A 15,675-nucleotide genomic window follows, 5' to 3' on the forward strand; every position below is an offset into this window, starting at 1 on the left:
CTCTCAGTATGTCCCAGACAGTTTCAAAGCCTTAAGGCACTTGTGCAATGGAAATTGTAGACTCTGCTACATGGCAGTGCCAGGACTATTTGAACCTCAATATGGCAAGCATCTAGTTAAGGGACTACAGGAACCCCATCTCAGCATGCAGTGGGTCACCAGGAGTCCGATATGGGGAGTTTTCCAATGATAAGTCCACATTCCCTGAGTATACCTATAAACATGTGAATGCACACCTGCCAGTGCTGTAATGTGCAGTACTTCCCATTTACAAACAAAAAAGGAGTAAGTTCCCTGGTGAGGATTCTGGGCTTTCACTGCCGTAGCCTGGGTTTAGTCCTCTCTGGGGAACTGAGATCCCCGCCGCCCGAAAAGGAGTAAGAGAGTATGTGCGAATGCAAGTCTGGCACTGATGCATACACTTGAGTGTGTTCTCTGACAGTAGTTCACAACTGACTTGTGAAGATCTTTTAACCCTCATTATTCTATCTAAATAGTATCACATTCTGAGAGAAGAAGGAAGGAAAAAGGACAAGGATAATTTTTTTTTTCTTGAACTGAGTTCAAACTGTAACTCATTGAAGCATAGACCAATGTCTTCCCTATCAACTGGGAAATGTGACAGACAAGACTAAACTAATAGCGCCTCTTCTTAACTAAGCTTTTCCTACAAGCATTTGGAGGAAACAGTCAAAACCATTAAACCTAAACCACTGCCCAGTCCCAAAGACTATTAGTCTAAGGGGTATACTCTGACAGGCACTGTTTTACATGTTTCAGTCCAAGTGTGGTTTGTAGTAATATTGTCATAACATGCTCAAGAACATCTGGGAATAAAATGCACACCAACAAACATGAGCTCTGGAATTATATGGCAATCTATATGTATACCTGCCCGGCTTACCTGGAACACCACTCTGGATTTCTCTAAAAGGTAAGTTCTCATATTGGCACCAATGATTCGATATCTCTTATCAAAACCAATCTCAATGTACTTCCCAAAACGGCTGCTATTATCATTCCTGGTTGTCTTAGCATTTCCGATTGACTAAGAAACAAAGGGAAAACAATAAGGTTTTAGAAGTGCAGTTCATGCCCTGACATTTACAGATTTGTTCAGGGAGAGAAAGAACACAACCCTTTAAAACTGATTCTTTTAAAAACAGAACCAGTTTTGCCCCTGCAGGCACAACTGTATGCTTTGCTCACTGCACAACCACACAGGTACACACTAATAGTCCGTATCGGCCTTGTTATTCTCGCACAAATTATTTTCAGAAACAGCAGACTCGAGCCCAGTGCCCGGCAGGTCTTCATCCACCATTTGTGGTATGGAACATACTCATTCGTGTCAACAAAGGAAAAGAACGGATGGGACCAGGGGCTGCCTAGGCACATGCCCTCTTAGTTAAATAACAGGGTTTGGTTTCTTGAAAAATTTAGTCTGTTTTATGTAAATAAGCTGGTTAAGACAAATTAATATTTTCCTGGAAATATTGCTTTGGTGTTCAGGGTCTCTTTAGCCAGTAGGTCCAGCTGGACTGCTTATTAGTGGAGTGTTAGTAATCACCCACTTAATTCAAAGCCATTTTCAGAAACCAGAGACAGTAAAATTTGGCTTTGGATTTTGATAGTTGTATCTAACTTGCAAGACATCTGCTAAAGAATGCAGAGAATGTAACTTTCTGCTAAATTTTTCATATAATCTTAAAAATTTAAATTGAATATGCACTGCTTTCTGATTTAGGTAACATGCATCTATAAATTTTTCTTTCAAAGCAAAGCAAAAGACATGCTGTAGTTAGAAAAGCAAGTGTTAACATACTGCATAAATTAAATGCTTAATAAGATAATTTCATACAATTAATATCTTTCACAGTGCAAAGCCTGTGACTATTAGGATTAGTATATCGAAACCACAGCAGGGAGAAAGATATGAAAATGCTCTGGAGCATTAAGAAAGCAATACAAAAAAAAAAAAAAAGCAATACAAACACAAGTGATGAAAACAATAGTAACACAGCCATAAAAGTCAAAACATTAGATTCTCTGATCAATCAAAGAAAACATATTTTCACTCTCTGAAATATAAGACATGTATTACCCTATTCTGTTTTGGCAATGAGAACACTGCTAACTTTCAGATTAACATTATAGATTGAAAGAATAGTTGGAAGCTATCTTCCCAACAAAACTTGATATTACAAAAAGCACAACAAAACGTCTCCATATATTCCCATTATTTTTATTTTGTTTAGAAAATAAACGTGAAATTTTCTTTCAGCACAACATATTCAGTCAGAGAGCAGATGAAGGGTTACATGTAGTAGCAGTGGCAGCAGCGATAATAATTACTGAGTGTTTACCAGGCACTGTCCTAAGCACTTTCCCCCAGCACCAAAGCAAGTTAGGGGAGGGTGGTCCACAGCTTCTCCTCCCTCCCAGACTCTTATCCCAACCTCCATATGTCATCCCCCCACCCCAGTCTATTTAGAGGGGGGATCAGAGTGGCCAACCTGCCAAGATAATACTACGTTCTGTGAGAAGAAGCAGTGAGTAGGCCAGAGTTGAAGCAGACCCTTTTGTCTTTGAGCACAAGGTATATAAACATATAGGAAAGAATGGTAGAAGGAGTAAATGAAACAGAAGTCTGAAGGTCTGGGTAGCACACCAGGCCCTACCACTAACTTGCCATCATTTAATCCTCTGAGGAGCATTAGTGTCCCCAGGTGTAAACTGACTGGAATAGATGAGCTCTAGGGTCCCTTTCAAAAATAAAACTCTATGATTCTAAGCCTTTAACCCAATATGGAAAGAAGGTTCTGCATATAAACGATGTTTATTCATTTATTCATTTATTTTGTTCATTCCCCCTAATTGCTCCCTCTGCCTTATAAGTACTATATTTATAACAGCCTCCCTAATGCTATTTTCATTTCAATCAGCAAGAAATTGTTAAAGGAAAGAAGTTTTGTGGTCTTCATTTTACTACTGATTTCAGCGAAATGTTGAATGAATTATTCTTCTTTACTAAATGGAGATGAAAATCTTCAACTACAGTTATTGAAGAGGAAATAGAACTATTAAGACCCAGTGTGGGGCCTTCCCTGGTGGCGCAGAGGTTAAGAATCCACCTGCCAATGCAGGGGACATGGGTTTGATCCCTGGTCTGGGAAGATCCCACATGCCGCGGAGCAACTAAGCCCGTGCGCCACAACTACTGAGCCTGCGCTCTAGAGCCCGCGAGCCACAACTACTGAGCCCACGAGCCACAACTACTGAAGCCCACATGCCTAGAGCCCGTGCTCTGCAATGAGAGAAGCCACCGCAATGAGTAGCCCGCACACCGCAATGAAGAGTAGGCCCCGCTCACCGCAACTAGAGAAAGCCCGCGCACAGCAACAAAGACCTAACACAGCCAAAAATAAATGTATTAATTAAAGTTTAAAAAAAAAGACCCAGTGTGCCCCCAACATCTTCTCTGTCCCCATCTTAGGATGAAAATGTCTAGGAAAAAAGGATGAAAAAGAAAATGTCATAAAATTGAGTAAAAGAGAATCATTTATTTCACTGTACATTATTCGTATTTTGCAAAAGGAGCCTATGCCGAGGATGAGGAGCTTGCTTTCTAAAGGATAATGTGCAAATCCCATAAGCCACTGGGCTGTGATGTTCAAGGTGTGGGATGCTCGTGATCACTGGAGACCCAGACACTCCTTTCTTGACATCACAGTAAACGGCTCTGATATAGAGACATAATCTTGAGGCAGGTTTAAAAGCTACAAATTTTCTTGGCCACATATTCAATATTTTACCTATATTTTCTTCCTGTAACTGGAAACCCTTTGTCACCATTCTTCAGCCCTACATTCCATTTTAATCTTTCAAGTTGGGATGCCCTCATTTGTAGCTGTTGAAAATTAGTTCTCTCTTTAACAAATTTTCTAAATCCAAATTCCTGCAGAGAAACTAAACAATAATATAGCGTGAAGTAGCTAAGTATAACTAGTGTCTTAAAAAAATTTTTTTTCATAAATTAATTTTTTTTTAAAGTATAACTGCTGTCTTTATCTTTTTTTGTTCATCCTAGCAAACAGGGTACATTCCTTGTAACTGCATATTAAAAAGTAGTATCTGTAGTCATTCCAAATTTTTAATATCACTCCTACTAACACAACTCAAATCTGCGTTGTAGAAAACACAGTATAGCTAGTTTTTGAAAGAGACTATAGCAAGGTCATAAAATAGTTCATTCAACTTGACGTATTCCAGGGTTATGTTATTATATGGTCTAGGCCTAGGAGAAATGGGATTTCTTGATGCGTTCATAATCAAGACTCTGGGATCTTCTAACATTAGGGACTAAGAACGGCCTAAACTACTGCCAAATACCAAGAATTTGTTGTTATGATCAAAAATAGTCAAAATAATGGTAGAAAGCAAAGCCCTGTTGTTTTCTGAACCGAAATCAGAAACTGGCTATACAGATTATATTTTCGCAATATTAACACAAGTGGGATCCACCACTATATCTGTAGCTTAAATTCTTTCAAAATCTTAATATTTGCTTAAAATCTTTACTACTCTCTTTTGGCATAAGCATCTGTTTTTTCCTGTCTGTGCTATTTCAGAAAACATTTCCAGTTCTCTTTCCATAGCTCACCCAGCCCAGGAGGCTCTTAACTTCCCCAGCATCTCTTATTTTCTTAATCCCAAGAACAGAAGTCATGCTGCACTAGAGGGCAGCCCTGTGGGCAAGGGGTCACAGCATACTATTCTGAAGTGTCACACACAGCACCGCACACCAGGCACAATTACCTCTGGACTGATCAGTGCGAAAACCACTTGCACCACAGGTGCACCAAACCAGTTCTAAACGCCATCTGTGTTTGGGTGACACGTAAGGCTTGACAAAGGAAAAAAACAGGAATAAAGAATATTGACTTGGGTTTTTATTAAGAAAGGTTTGTTTCTGCATGTCCAAAGTAATTTCTCTCCATTTATTGAGACTTATATTCTCCATTTAATGGGAATACTTACAAAAATGTAACTTTCCTAAAATCATATTCTCTAATTACAAATCCTAAAATACTCAAATTCTCACACAAAAAGGTCTGTTTTCTTTGGCATGAGCATGTCTACTTTGTATACGTAGTCTACTTTTGAAAGGATATCCTTTCATAGATCTTCCTTTTCCAAGAATTTATATTATTGAATTTCTTTTTCTAAACTAAAGCTGTGTGATATGCTTGACAGAAACAAGCAGAAAAATGCTTTCAAGATTATGATTTAAGTTTATAGTTCATATCTGGAAAAATGTAAAAACTCAGCAATAGATACAAGTCAATTAACTGGGAGAAAAGAAACTTGAGGAAATGAAGTGCCATTGCCAGCTCCTTGGAGGCAATGATCCAATGGTAGGTTAAAAATGCAGGTTTACGGAATAAAGTAGATTCCTCTATAGCTAGACTTTACTCAAAATGTCTACCTTACTGAATTTTTACTTTTCCTAGATCTCTCACTAACATCCGGAAAAGTATTTTCCTACTATTACTGGTTGAGAGATCCTAGACTTTCTGACATGTGCTGTATCAATCAATTTTTTGAGCCTGTTTCTTAATGAAAGAATATAGTAAGAAGGCCATGGCTGCCTCTGCCTTACCTCCATGATGGGGTTGGATGCCAACACCTTTTCCTCAACATTGGCTTCACTGGCGGAACCACTTACAGTTGCAAAGTATCGCATGGCATACTTAGCTGAAACTGTTTTTCCTGCCCCAGACTCTCCACTTACAATGATGGACTGATTTCGTTCATCTCTGTAAAACAAAGAAGAGTAACAGACAGTGCTGCTCACTTTTGAATGTGATTAACATTATTTTCTCTGTATTCTCATCAATGAGCCACGGTGAGTTCCTGCTGGTTCACACATGCAAAAATGTGGGAAGGAACCTAAGAATGACATTTCCTAATAAAAACAACTACTTATAAATTAACAATGAACAGAGAGGGAGAAGAAATGTCAGGCATTAAATTAGAGAGCATCACATCTAAGGATGAATCTGTAATAGTCTCTGAATTTTTTGTGTGTACATATCTCAAACACACTTTATTCCTAGAGAATTATTTTGGTCTATTATAGTACTGTTGTCAACCACCTTTAGAAGAGATAGGAGTTACAGCAAACAAATTTAGAAGAAAATACTACTTAATTGAAAAAAAAAATTATCTACTAGCTAACTGTCCGTAGTGTCTCCCACAAACTCCAGCTCTTACTAAAGTACCCTCATTACCAGAGAAGAAATGGTTCATTTGTTGGCTGATTCATTCAAATATATTAGAACTCAAAGACTACCAACTGGACTTCCCTGGTGGCGCAGTGGTTAAGAATCCGCCTGTCAATGCAGGGGACACAGGTTCGAGCCCTGGTCCGGGAAGATCCCACATGCCGCGGAGCAACGAAGCCCATGCAGCACAACTACTGAGCCTGCTCTCTAGAGCCCGTGAACCACAACTACTCAGCCCATGAGCCACAACTACTGAAGCCCGCACGCCTAGAGCCCATGCTCTGCAACAAGAGAAGCCACTGCAATTAGAAGCCCGCTCATCGAAGAGTAGCCCCCGCTTGCTGCAACTAGAGAAAGCCTGCATGCAGCAACGAAGACCCCATGCAGCTAAATAAATTAATTAATTAAAAAAACAAAGACTATCTACTATTACATCTTTAATTCATTCATACAATGATTCAAAACTCTAGGTGAGGAACTTGCTCATAAGACTATCATTTCTTTGAGGATGAGGACCTATGTCACCATATTGTGAGTATCCAGCAACTAGTCCAGAGTCTGACAACATCACAAGTGCTCAGTAAATGTGTATTGATTATACGTAAATAAAACTTCAATAACCAAACTAGCCTAGGAATAAATCTGCTTTGGCTACGATTTCGACTGGGAAAGAAGCAGGAAACTTCCACTCCCTGAGATGAAACCAGCAGTCAGCTTCAATCCATCAAATTAACTGAACAAGTACATAAAGGTAGTATCATTTTTGCCCTTAATTTATGGAGAGACAGGATGAGTTCAAAGGTTTTTAGGCCACAAGATTACGAGGTCATTTCACTATAGAAGACGATCTTTTTATCTTTTAAAAGAAATTTATTTATCCAACAAACATTTAGCAAACACCTACTACGTGCCAAACATTGTGCTAAATACTAGGGATACAAGTTTAAAAAGCCAAGATGTGCATCCTCATGTGGTTGAGGGTCTGAGAGGAAAGACAAACTAATAATTAAAGATTATAATACATGGGATGGGGTATTGAGAGGAGGAAGAGGTGATCAGGGAAGGCACCCTGGAGATGATACCTCAGCAAAGTGTAGAAAGATGAGTAAGAGAAAGCAAGCAAGGGAAAAGGAACTTAGGAAGGAAACATTCCAGGGAAAGGAGATAACATAAATGAAGGCTCAGATGCATGAGAAATTAGGAAACATCAGATAATTTAATTTGACTAGAACATGAAGTAATGACAGATAAGGTTGCAGAAGTTAATGAGAAATGGATCATAAAGATCTTACATGAAATGTTAAGGAATCTGAAGTTTACCTAAAGGTCATGGAGTGCTACTGCAGGGTTTTAAACAGAAAATAAACAATCTAATTAGTAAAAACGCTCTGGCAGCAATGTGGATATGGGTGGCAGGGGTCCAGATGAAAAGGTATGAAAGTCTGAACAAAGACTGTGGTGGCCATGACTGAGAGGCAGATGGGTTTAAGAGACACCAAAGTGATAGAATCAAAAGTACCTGCAATAAGTTTCCAAAGTAGAAAGATTTTTCTACGGTAAAGGTTGTTTTTTCATTGAGAAAGGGTGGTCACTGTATTATTTTACAAACTTTGAAAAATACAATGGGAGTACCCAACTCAGGCCTGATTAAGTACAGTCACATCACACTACCAGCACCTGTAAGCAGCCTGTTCAGATGCTCTGATTCCCATACTGTGGGGAAAACCAGGAGGACCTAGGTGACACAAGGAATGTTTAATACTTATAGTAAAAGCTTGCATGTAACCCTCATTTTTATAAAACATCCTTGAACCTCATACTATCTCATTCCCTTTTTATTTGAACTTCTAGACTCAACTGGATATTCCCACTGCCTCTGTTCATACATGCCTGATTTCAAGATAAATCACTCAAAAACAACAAAAAAACCCCCAAACAGTTCTCATTGTGGGGCCAATGTCCCTTTTTTTTCGTCATTTAGAGTATTTTAATGTTCTCCAAATTGATGTCTTTGATACATTAATCAAGGACAGTATCAGCAGTCTTTGGATTCCCTTCCAAAATATAACTAGAAAAATGATCTCTTCCTAATTCCTGCATGATCAGTTCTGTCACTACACCCTGTGTGATAGCTACCTTGACAAAATTCTCCCAGCATTCCTTCCAATAATAAACAAGGTGAAGAGGCTTCCACTAGTCTGACAAAAAGGAATTATTAGTGGGAACTGCTATCCTAAACTGTACTGCCTTTTAAATACTATTTAAAGTCTTTATGACAAAATGTTACACCAAAAAAAATGAAGCATTCATTATGTAGTAGCCCTTTTTTCCTATACCATGGGGAAGACGAGAACTGTTAAAGGAGATAAGGTTGAGGATTATTCAAATGAATCACACAGATTTATACAAATACACACATATACACATTGATGTCAAGCACATACCAGATACATTTTCTCTTCCAGGATTTATGATCCTGGATCCATATGACCAACAATTTTTAAGGGACTTTATTATTTATTACATTTCCCTGACTTTGGCAGAGGCTTCCCTTCTTCTTGAAGCCCAGTAGAGCATTCCAATATATAAATAAGTACGACTTTTCCATTACATAAATTTCTCTGAATCGGGCTCTGGTCTTCGATCTGTCATTTACCAATTTCATGACTGTGAGCAATTGCATGCCGTCTCTGGGTCACAATTTCCCTCATTTTTAAGATTAAATAGCATCTAAAGTCTTTCTCAATTCTAAAGTACTATAACTTAAAAGTTAAACTAACTCCGGAGTTGATTTTTCAGATGTTGGATGGGCCATAGCCTGAAGTCTAAGCCAGGTAAACTCAAGTACAATTGGAACAGGACAGGCTTACAGATGCTCAGATGGGCTTGAAGGGCTGTACTTGAAATGGGCAAACATTTCTTCTCCGTAGGACCCCTGAATCTGAGATGGCCAAAATCAATAAAGGGCTACAAAGAGAAAAAATGTAAATTCCATTCCCCTGCTTTTAAATTAAGAACAGGAAACAGAAATCTTTATAATGTAAGTACAGTCGTCTTTAGAACGTTTTTCAGGTATATGTGGTCACAGGAAGAAATGCCAAAAAGAGACAAGAGCAGAGACAAGTAGAAGTGGGGAGCCAACTAGAGACACAGAAGGGAGAAGGGTAATACATAATAAAGACATGCAAGGGGAAAAACAAGAAAAGTATAATAGAGATGTGGAGAAAATAAACACAAACACCAGGGATAAAAAATTTTATGGTTTTAATGTGAATATCAGAGTCTACCCCACTCTATTTATTTGAGCTGTAAGCTTTAGATTGTTACATCTATGTAAATAATAATTTATTATTCTTCAAAATTTTGATTAGCTGGTCAGCCACTATTCACAGTCCTTCAGGTGTCTCGTCCTTATAAGAACCTTCTTTTACTTTTGGGATGTAGATATCACTTCAAGGACCTGAGAAAACCAAGTTAAGGAATAGAGATTTACCACTCTTCATCAAGGACAGATCAATCTGGAGCATCCTAAGGATGCAGGAACTGAAGACTTATGATTTCTGGCTTGGCCAGTACTCTCAAGGGCCCCTGCAATGATCCTAAATAGCCTGGGTACTGGGTGCCCCGAAGTAGAGGTGAACTCTTGTGGCCTGTTTCAGTCAATGTTGCTTCCAGAGGCTATAATGTGAACGAAAAGCCACTACCTAAAAATACTGCTTCATTCATTCATGCAACAAATATGTAATGAGTAGCCACAATGTGCCAAACACTTTATGAAGATAAAAGACTCTAGCGTCATAGCCTATTGAGGGAGACTGAAAAGTACAGTTTAAATACAGTGGAGTAATTACAAAAAAAGAGGTCTATCCAGGATATTATGAAAGCATGGAGAAGGGGTATAGAACTAGTGGAAGATGTGAGGAAGAGCTGTCAGGAAACGCTTTCTAGAGAAGGTGATGCCTGAATTGACTCTTATACGATAATTAGGAGAAAACCAGGTTGTATGGGAAAAAGGCAATAGGAATTAAACTATGGAGAGGTACATGAAACCCCAGGAAATAAATTATCCAAGGATAGACTATCCACCCTGGGTTGATGAAAGAGAGAGATGTTACACTTGAGTCTATTTTCCTTCTATCTATATATCTATATGGTTTGTCCAGCCTTTCCTTAGATTATATCTAGTAAGATTCATTTTGTATCAGGTATATTATTTTATACATTTTCCTTCTGAACTTTACCCTTTAAAAATGTAATCTCTCTAGGTTATGGTGCTCATATTTTCCAAGACCATCATCTTGTCCTCTGCAAACTTAATGAGCATACTTTCCATTCACATCCAGGTTGTTAATGAGGAAACTAAGTAATGCCAGCCTCAGACCTGACTCATGCAGGACCCATTTTACTATACCCACACACCTCAATGTTGACTCTCATAACCATCCACTGGGTGTTGCTAGGTACCTTGGTTAAGTGTACAAGCACCTAGGTCTAATTTTTAGCTTATAAGTGAACATGTTCTCATGAAACAAAATCTAGAGTTTTATTTTCTTGCAGGCACTCAATCTAATTGCTTCTCCTTTATCTGATCCCTTGCTAAAAAGGAAAATTATTAAGTTAGTGTAACATAATACTTTCTTCCAACATTGTGTATTTATTGTAATGTGGCTTTCACTTGAGACTCTAATCCTTATTTCTCTTATTAGAGAGGTGCTAAGTTTTTCTACATTTTTATCACTTGTCAAGCTGCTCAGCTCTGTTTCTCCAAGATTTCTGCTCTTGATCAATCCCAAGAAGAAAAGATTTACACTCTAAAGTGGATACCAGACAATAAGTTCACAAGACAATGTGTAGTATTAGTTTTTAAGTATAAATATTTACCATAAGACTGTGCTGGCACACTGATGAAAGCTGTGCTAGAGAGGCAGAGAGATTATTCAGGAAATGAAAATAAGCGTTTCCTGGAGATACACCAAATTCCTGCTGAGAAGTCTGTCACATGACTATCAGATCTTCTCATGTCAATCTGACTTTTCTGTTCCATCAGTATAGAGCCTATGAAATTAATATAAAGATTCCATAACAGAAATAGCCAATTTTTTCCAGTTATACATATTCTTTTTTTAATATTCTTTTCCATTATGGTTTATCATAGGGTATTGAATATAGTGCCCTGTGCTATACAGTAGGACCCTGTTGTTTATCTATCCTATATGTAAAAGCTTACAGCTGCTAACCTCAACCTCCCACTCACTCCTTCCCCCAACCCCCTCCCCCTTGGCAACCACCAGTCTGTTCTCTATGTCTATGATTCTGTTTCTGTTTCATAGATAAGTTCATTTGTGTCATATTTTAGATTCCACATATAAGTGATATCATATGGTATTTGTCTTTCTCTCAGAAATAGCCAATTTTATTTGTTTGTAACTTTTATAGACTCATATACTTACTGTACTTTATTCCTACTACAAACTTATTGGGTAGATAGTTCTCAGTAAGTCCCAAATTCATATAGTAAAGAATTCTGAAGAGGAATCATTTATCAGGAACTGAGGTGGTCTCAAAGTAAAACTTGAGTGGGATCATGAAGAATAAATAGAAACCAGGCAGATAACGGAGCATGGAGAAGGATATTCTAGGCTGAATAAAAGGTACAGAAATAAAAGTATGCAATGTTAGTTAATCTGAGGGAATAGATTAATACTGTGATAATATTGTGTTAGAATAGGGTCATATAGTTGGAAGTAAGAAAATTAAACAACAAAGAAAAAAGGCTCTGTCGCCTCAGAGCTTGATTCATATCTCAGCTCCCAGATACTATTTATTAGCATGATAGTCTGAAAGTTACTTTCCTCAGTCTCCTCATTTGTAAAGCAGGGGTGATGATGTCTGCTCCCAGGGGTGTAATGAAGATTAGAGGTAACATGCCTGACATCATGCTTGGCACATAATATACCTCTAAACATGGTAGCTGCTAACTAATAGAAGTTAATTCACCTTTATATATTATACATAAAATTCCTTATCAGGTAGCATATCTACTTGCCTAAGTAGGAATACTTGGTACCACATGGCAGGTGAGTCACAACTGGCAACAGGAGAGATTTTATAATCTATAACAGCCAGCAGCCACTTGGCCAATGGACCTTAGAAGAGTGAAGCATTCAGTCTGCCTAAACAAATGCAAGAAGGGGCCACCCTAAGGAAAGGTCTAGCAAGAGAGTCAGGAAGAATAAAACCCGATGAGAGGCTAAAATGAACAGAAAGAGAATGCAGACATGAGACTCCATGATGATGAAGACCGTGATGACAGTAACAGCTTATATTTAAATACTGTTTTTCAAAGTGCTTTTTATGTTTACCATCTAATGTAATTTTCACCTCTGAAGTAAGCATGATAAATATTATCTTTTCTTCATTGGGGGAAACAATAACACAGAGAGGTCAGATGGCTTATCCAAGGTTAGAGTAGAGTTGGGTTGTTATACTCCACATCTCTTAGTTTCCAGAGGAAAAGTCTATACTATGCTCCTTCTGCTTTGCTACAAGCTCCTTATCATAGTCTGCCCTCCACTAGAAAGAGTAAAAGACTTATGCATTAGTGCCCATGAAACTGAAAGGTAACAAGTGTGTACAACAGAATGTCTTAAATGTAAAGCTAGACCATCTAGTGCAAGTGTTCTATTTTATAGGTGGTCAAACTGAGGCCCTGGGAGACCAGAAGATTTAAGCTTATATAGTTACTTATTGATGGAGCTGTGACTAGTATAGATATCTTTTCCATTACACTAAGGTTATGAATATAACTCTCTAATTTATTTCAAGAAAACTCATAAATGAAACTTAATCGATCAAATTTATTTGCTCTACCATTAACAAGGGAGGAAAAAAATACCAAATCAAAGCAATCAATATTACTTGGTTTTAAGGAAACAAAAAGAAAAAAAAACAAAACCCTGATGTTTTAAGGAATATAATATTGTGATTTAGTTATCAGAGAGCAATGAGTTTCAGCATGAGTAAAGACTGGCAAGAATGTGAGGCAAAAATGGTGAAACACACAAGAATAAACTCAAAATGGGTTAAAGACCTAAATGTAAGGCCAGACACTATCAAACTCTTAGAGGAAAACATAGGCAGAACACTCTATGACATAAATCACAGCAAGATCCTTTTTGACCAAATACTAATTTTTAGAGGGGGGATAAAAGTAAATAAAATTCTCTAATTAAAAAAATTTTTAAATATAGTCAATTTGTCATTTAAAAATATTAGCACCAGACCTCTGGGGTAGGATGGCAGACTGAATACATGTACCTAATTTTGTTCTCTCCCCAAATCCCACTTACAGACAGGAAAGGTTGTTTTTTTTTTTTTTTTAAAGGATGTAAGTCCATAACAATAGAGAAAACAGCAACAAAGTTTTGGAAGCTAAAAAGTAGATGGTGCAGTGGAACTAGGATCAGACCTGAGAAAACGGAATCTCAAGTCTGCAGGGGGAAAGCAAGAACCAACCTGATTGACCCCACACAATTCTCAAAGGTCTCAGTATGGGCAGTACCAGGTGTCTGGACATGGGAGTGAGAGTTGGTGGGTTGAAACAAGGAAGACCAAGGTGGGAACTCTGAGAAGTCACTCATGCTACCAGGCACATGCAGAATCTACTAAACTGCAGAAGTCTGGAGGTTTATTCTCTGGAAAGGTTAAGCCAAGGGCTTTGACAGGGGGTGCCAGGCCCAGCTGAGGGAAATCGAGTCTATATTTACAGAATACTGGAAGCAGAGACCCCCCAGTCCCCCCAACTCAGCTCCCACAACAAAGGCAGCCAGAAACATCCTTCAGCCAGATTGGAAGGCTCCTCTCTAGAGAAAGTAAAACAATTCCAGAAGCACATAAATGTATGAACCTAGGAGAGGGTCCCCAACAACTAGCCTATCCAAACTATCTCATGTAGCTCAAAATTGACAGGACTCGGGAGGGGGAAGGGTAAGCTGTGATGAAGTGAGAGAGTGGCAGGGACATATATGCACTACCAAATGTAAATTAGATAGCTAGTGGGAAGCTGCCGCATAGCACAGGGAGATCACCTCTGTGCTTTGTGACCATGAGAGGGGTGGGATAGGGAGGGTGGGAGACACAAGAGGGAAGAGATATGGGAACATATGTATATGTATAACTGATTCACTTTGTTGTAAAGGAGAAACTAACACACTATTGTAAAACAGTTATACTCCAATAAAGATGTTAAAAAAAATGGTGAAACAAAAATATAAGAAGACAAACAGATACAGCAGCCCACTGAGTTTTTCTCCTCTGTAAGCCAATGGGACTGTTAAAATTAACAGGCTAGTCTATGAAGGGGCGCTTTTCTCTAAAGGGGCATCTTCAGAAAGAAGTCATGAGTCAAGGATCCTGATCATACACTACTGTCACTGGACATGTATCTACTGGGGAAGAATCACTTATGTCAGCTTTGCTTTGAGGATAGATGTTGAAAATGCCATTTCGACCTTAAAGATCTAAAACAGAACTCCACCCCTTTCCTCCTCCAGCCCTCCCACCCCACATGCACAACCTGCTCTGCCTGCAATCTCTCCATCTCAGTAAACAGCAACTCCAGCCTTTTAGGTGCTCAGATCAAATAATTTGCTGCCATCCCTGACTTCTCTTTTTCTCTCATACCCCCACATAAGCAAGCCTTGGTACATTCTTGGTACATTCTACCTTAAAAATTTATCCAGAATCGATCCACTTCTTACCATCTCCAATTATATTCTCCTTAATTAGATTATTAGCTCTTGCTTGGATCAATGCAAAATCCTCCTAACTAGTCTCATGGATTCGACCATTGTCACCATTACATTCTGTCCTTTGGTTTGGGTTTTTTTTTCTTTCCTAGCTTTACTTTTTTTTTTTTTTTTTTTTTTTTGTGGTATGGGGGCCCCCCTCTGTCGTTGCGGGGCACAGGCTCCGGACGCGCAGGCTCAGCAGCCATGGCTCACGGGCCCAGCCGCTCCGCGGCATGTGGGATCCTCCCAGACCGGGGCACGGACCCGGTTCCCCTGCATCGGCAGGCGGACGCGCAACCACTGTGCCACCAGGGAAGCCCCCCTAGCTTTACTTTTGATATGATTTCAAACTTACAGAAAATTGCAGAAATAGTAAAATGAACTCCTGTATATGCTTTATTCAGATTCACCAATTGTTTAGGTTTTGCTCATTTGTTTAATAAACGTCTCTGTTTCTCTTATTCTGATATTTTCTGAAACATTTGGGAATAGGTTATAGACATGATGACTCCTACGTATTTTAAAGTATATTTCCTAAGAACAATGACATTGCTCTTTCATGCTGATCATGATCAAAATCAGAAAATGTAATGTTGATA

General features: G+C 38.6%; 1 protein-coding gene across 1 annotated transcript in view; it reads right to left on the reverse strand.

Annotated features, from left to right (window-relative positions):
- The window catches only part of MYO5A (myosin VA), a 223,820-nt gene that overhangs the window by 118,526 nt on the left and 89,619 nt on the right, over positions 1-15,675 (reverse strand). The window contains exons 5-6 of the mRNA XM_055087944.1: positions 5,663-5,819; positions 905-1,048 (exon numbers count right to left, since the gene is read on the reverse strand). Of these exons, the coding sequence (XP_054943919.1) occupies positions 905-1,048; positions 5,663-5,819 (301 nt within the window). The remainder of the gene's footprint in view (positions 1-904; positions 1,049-5,662; positions 5,820-15,675) is intronic.

The sequence above is a fragment of the Physeter macrocephalus genome, chromosome 11 (genome assembly GCF_002837175.3).
Source record: "Physeter macrocephalus isolate SW-GA chromosome 11, ASM283717v5, whole genome shotgun sequence".
Lineage (NCBI taxonomy): Eukaryota > Metazoa > Chordata > Mammalia > Artiodactyla > Physeteridae > Physeter > Physeter macrocephalus.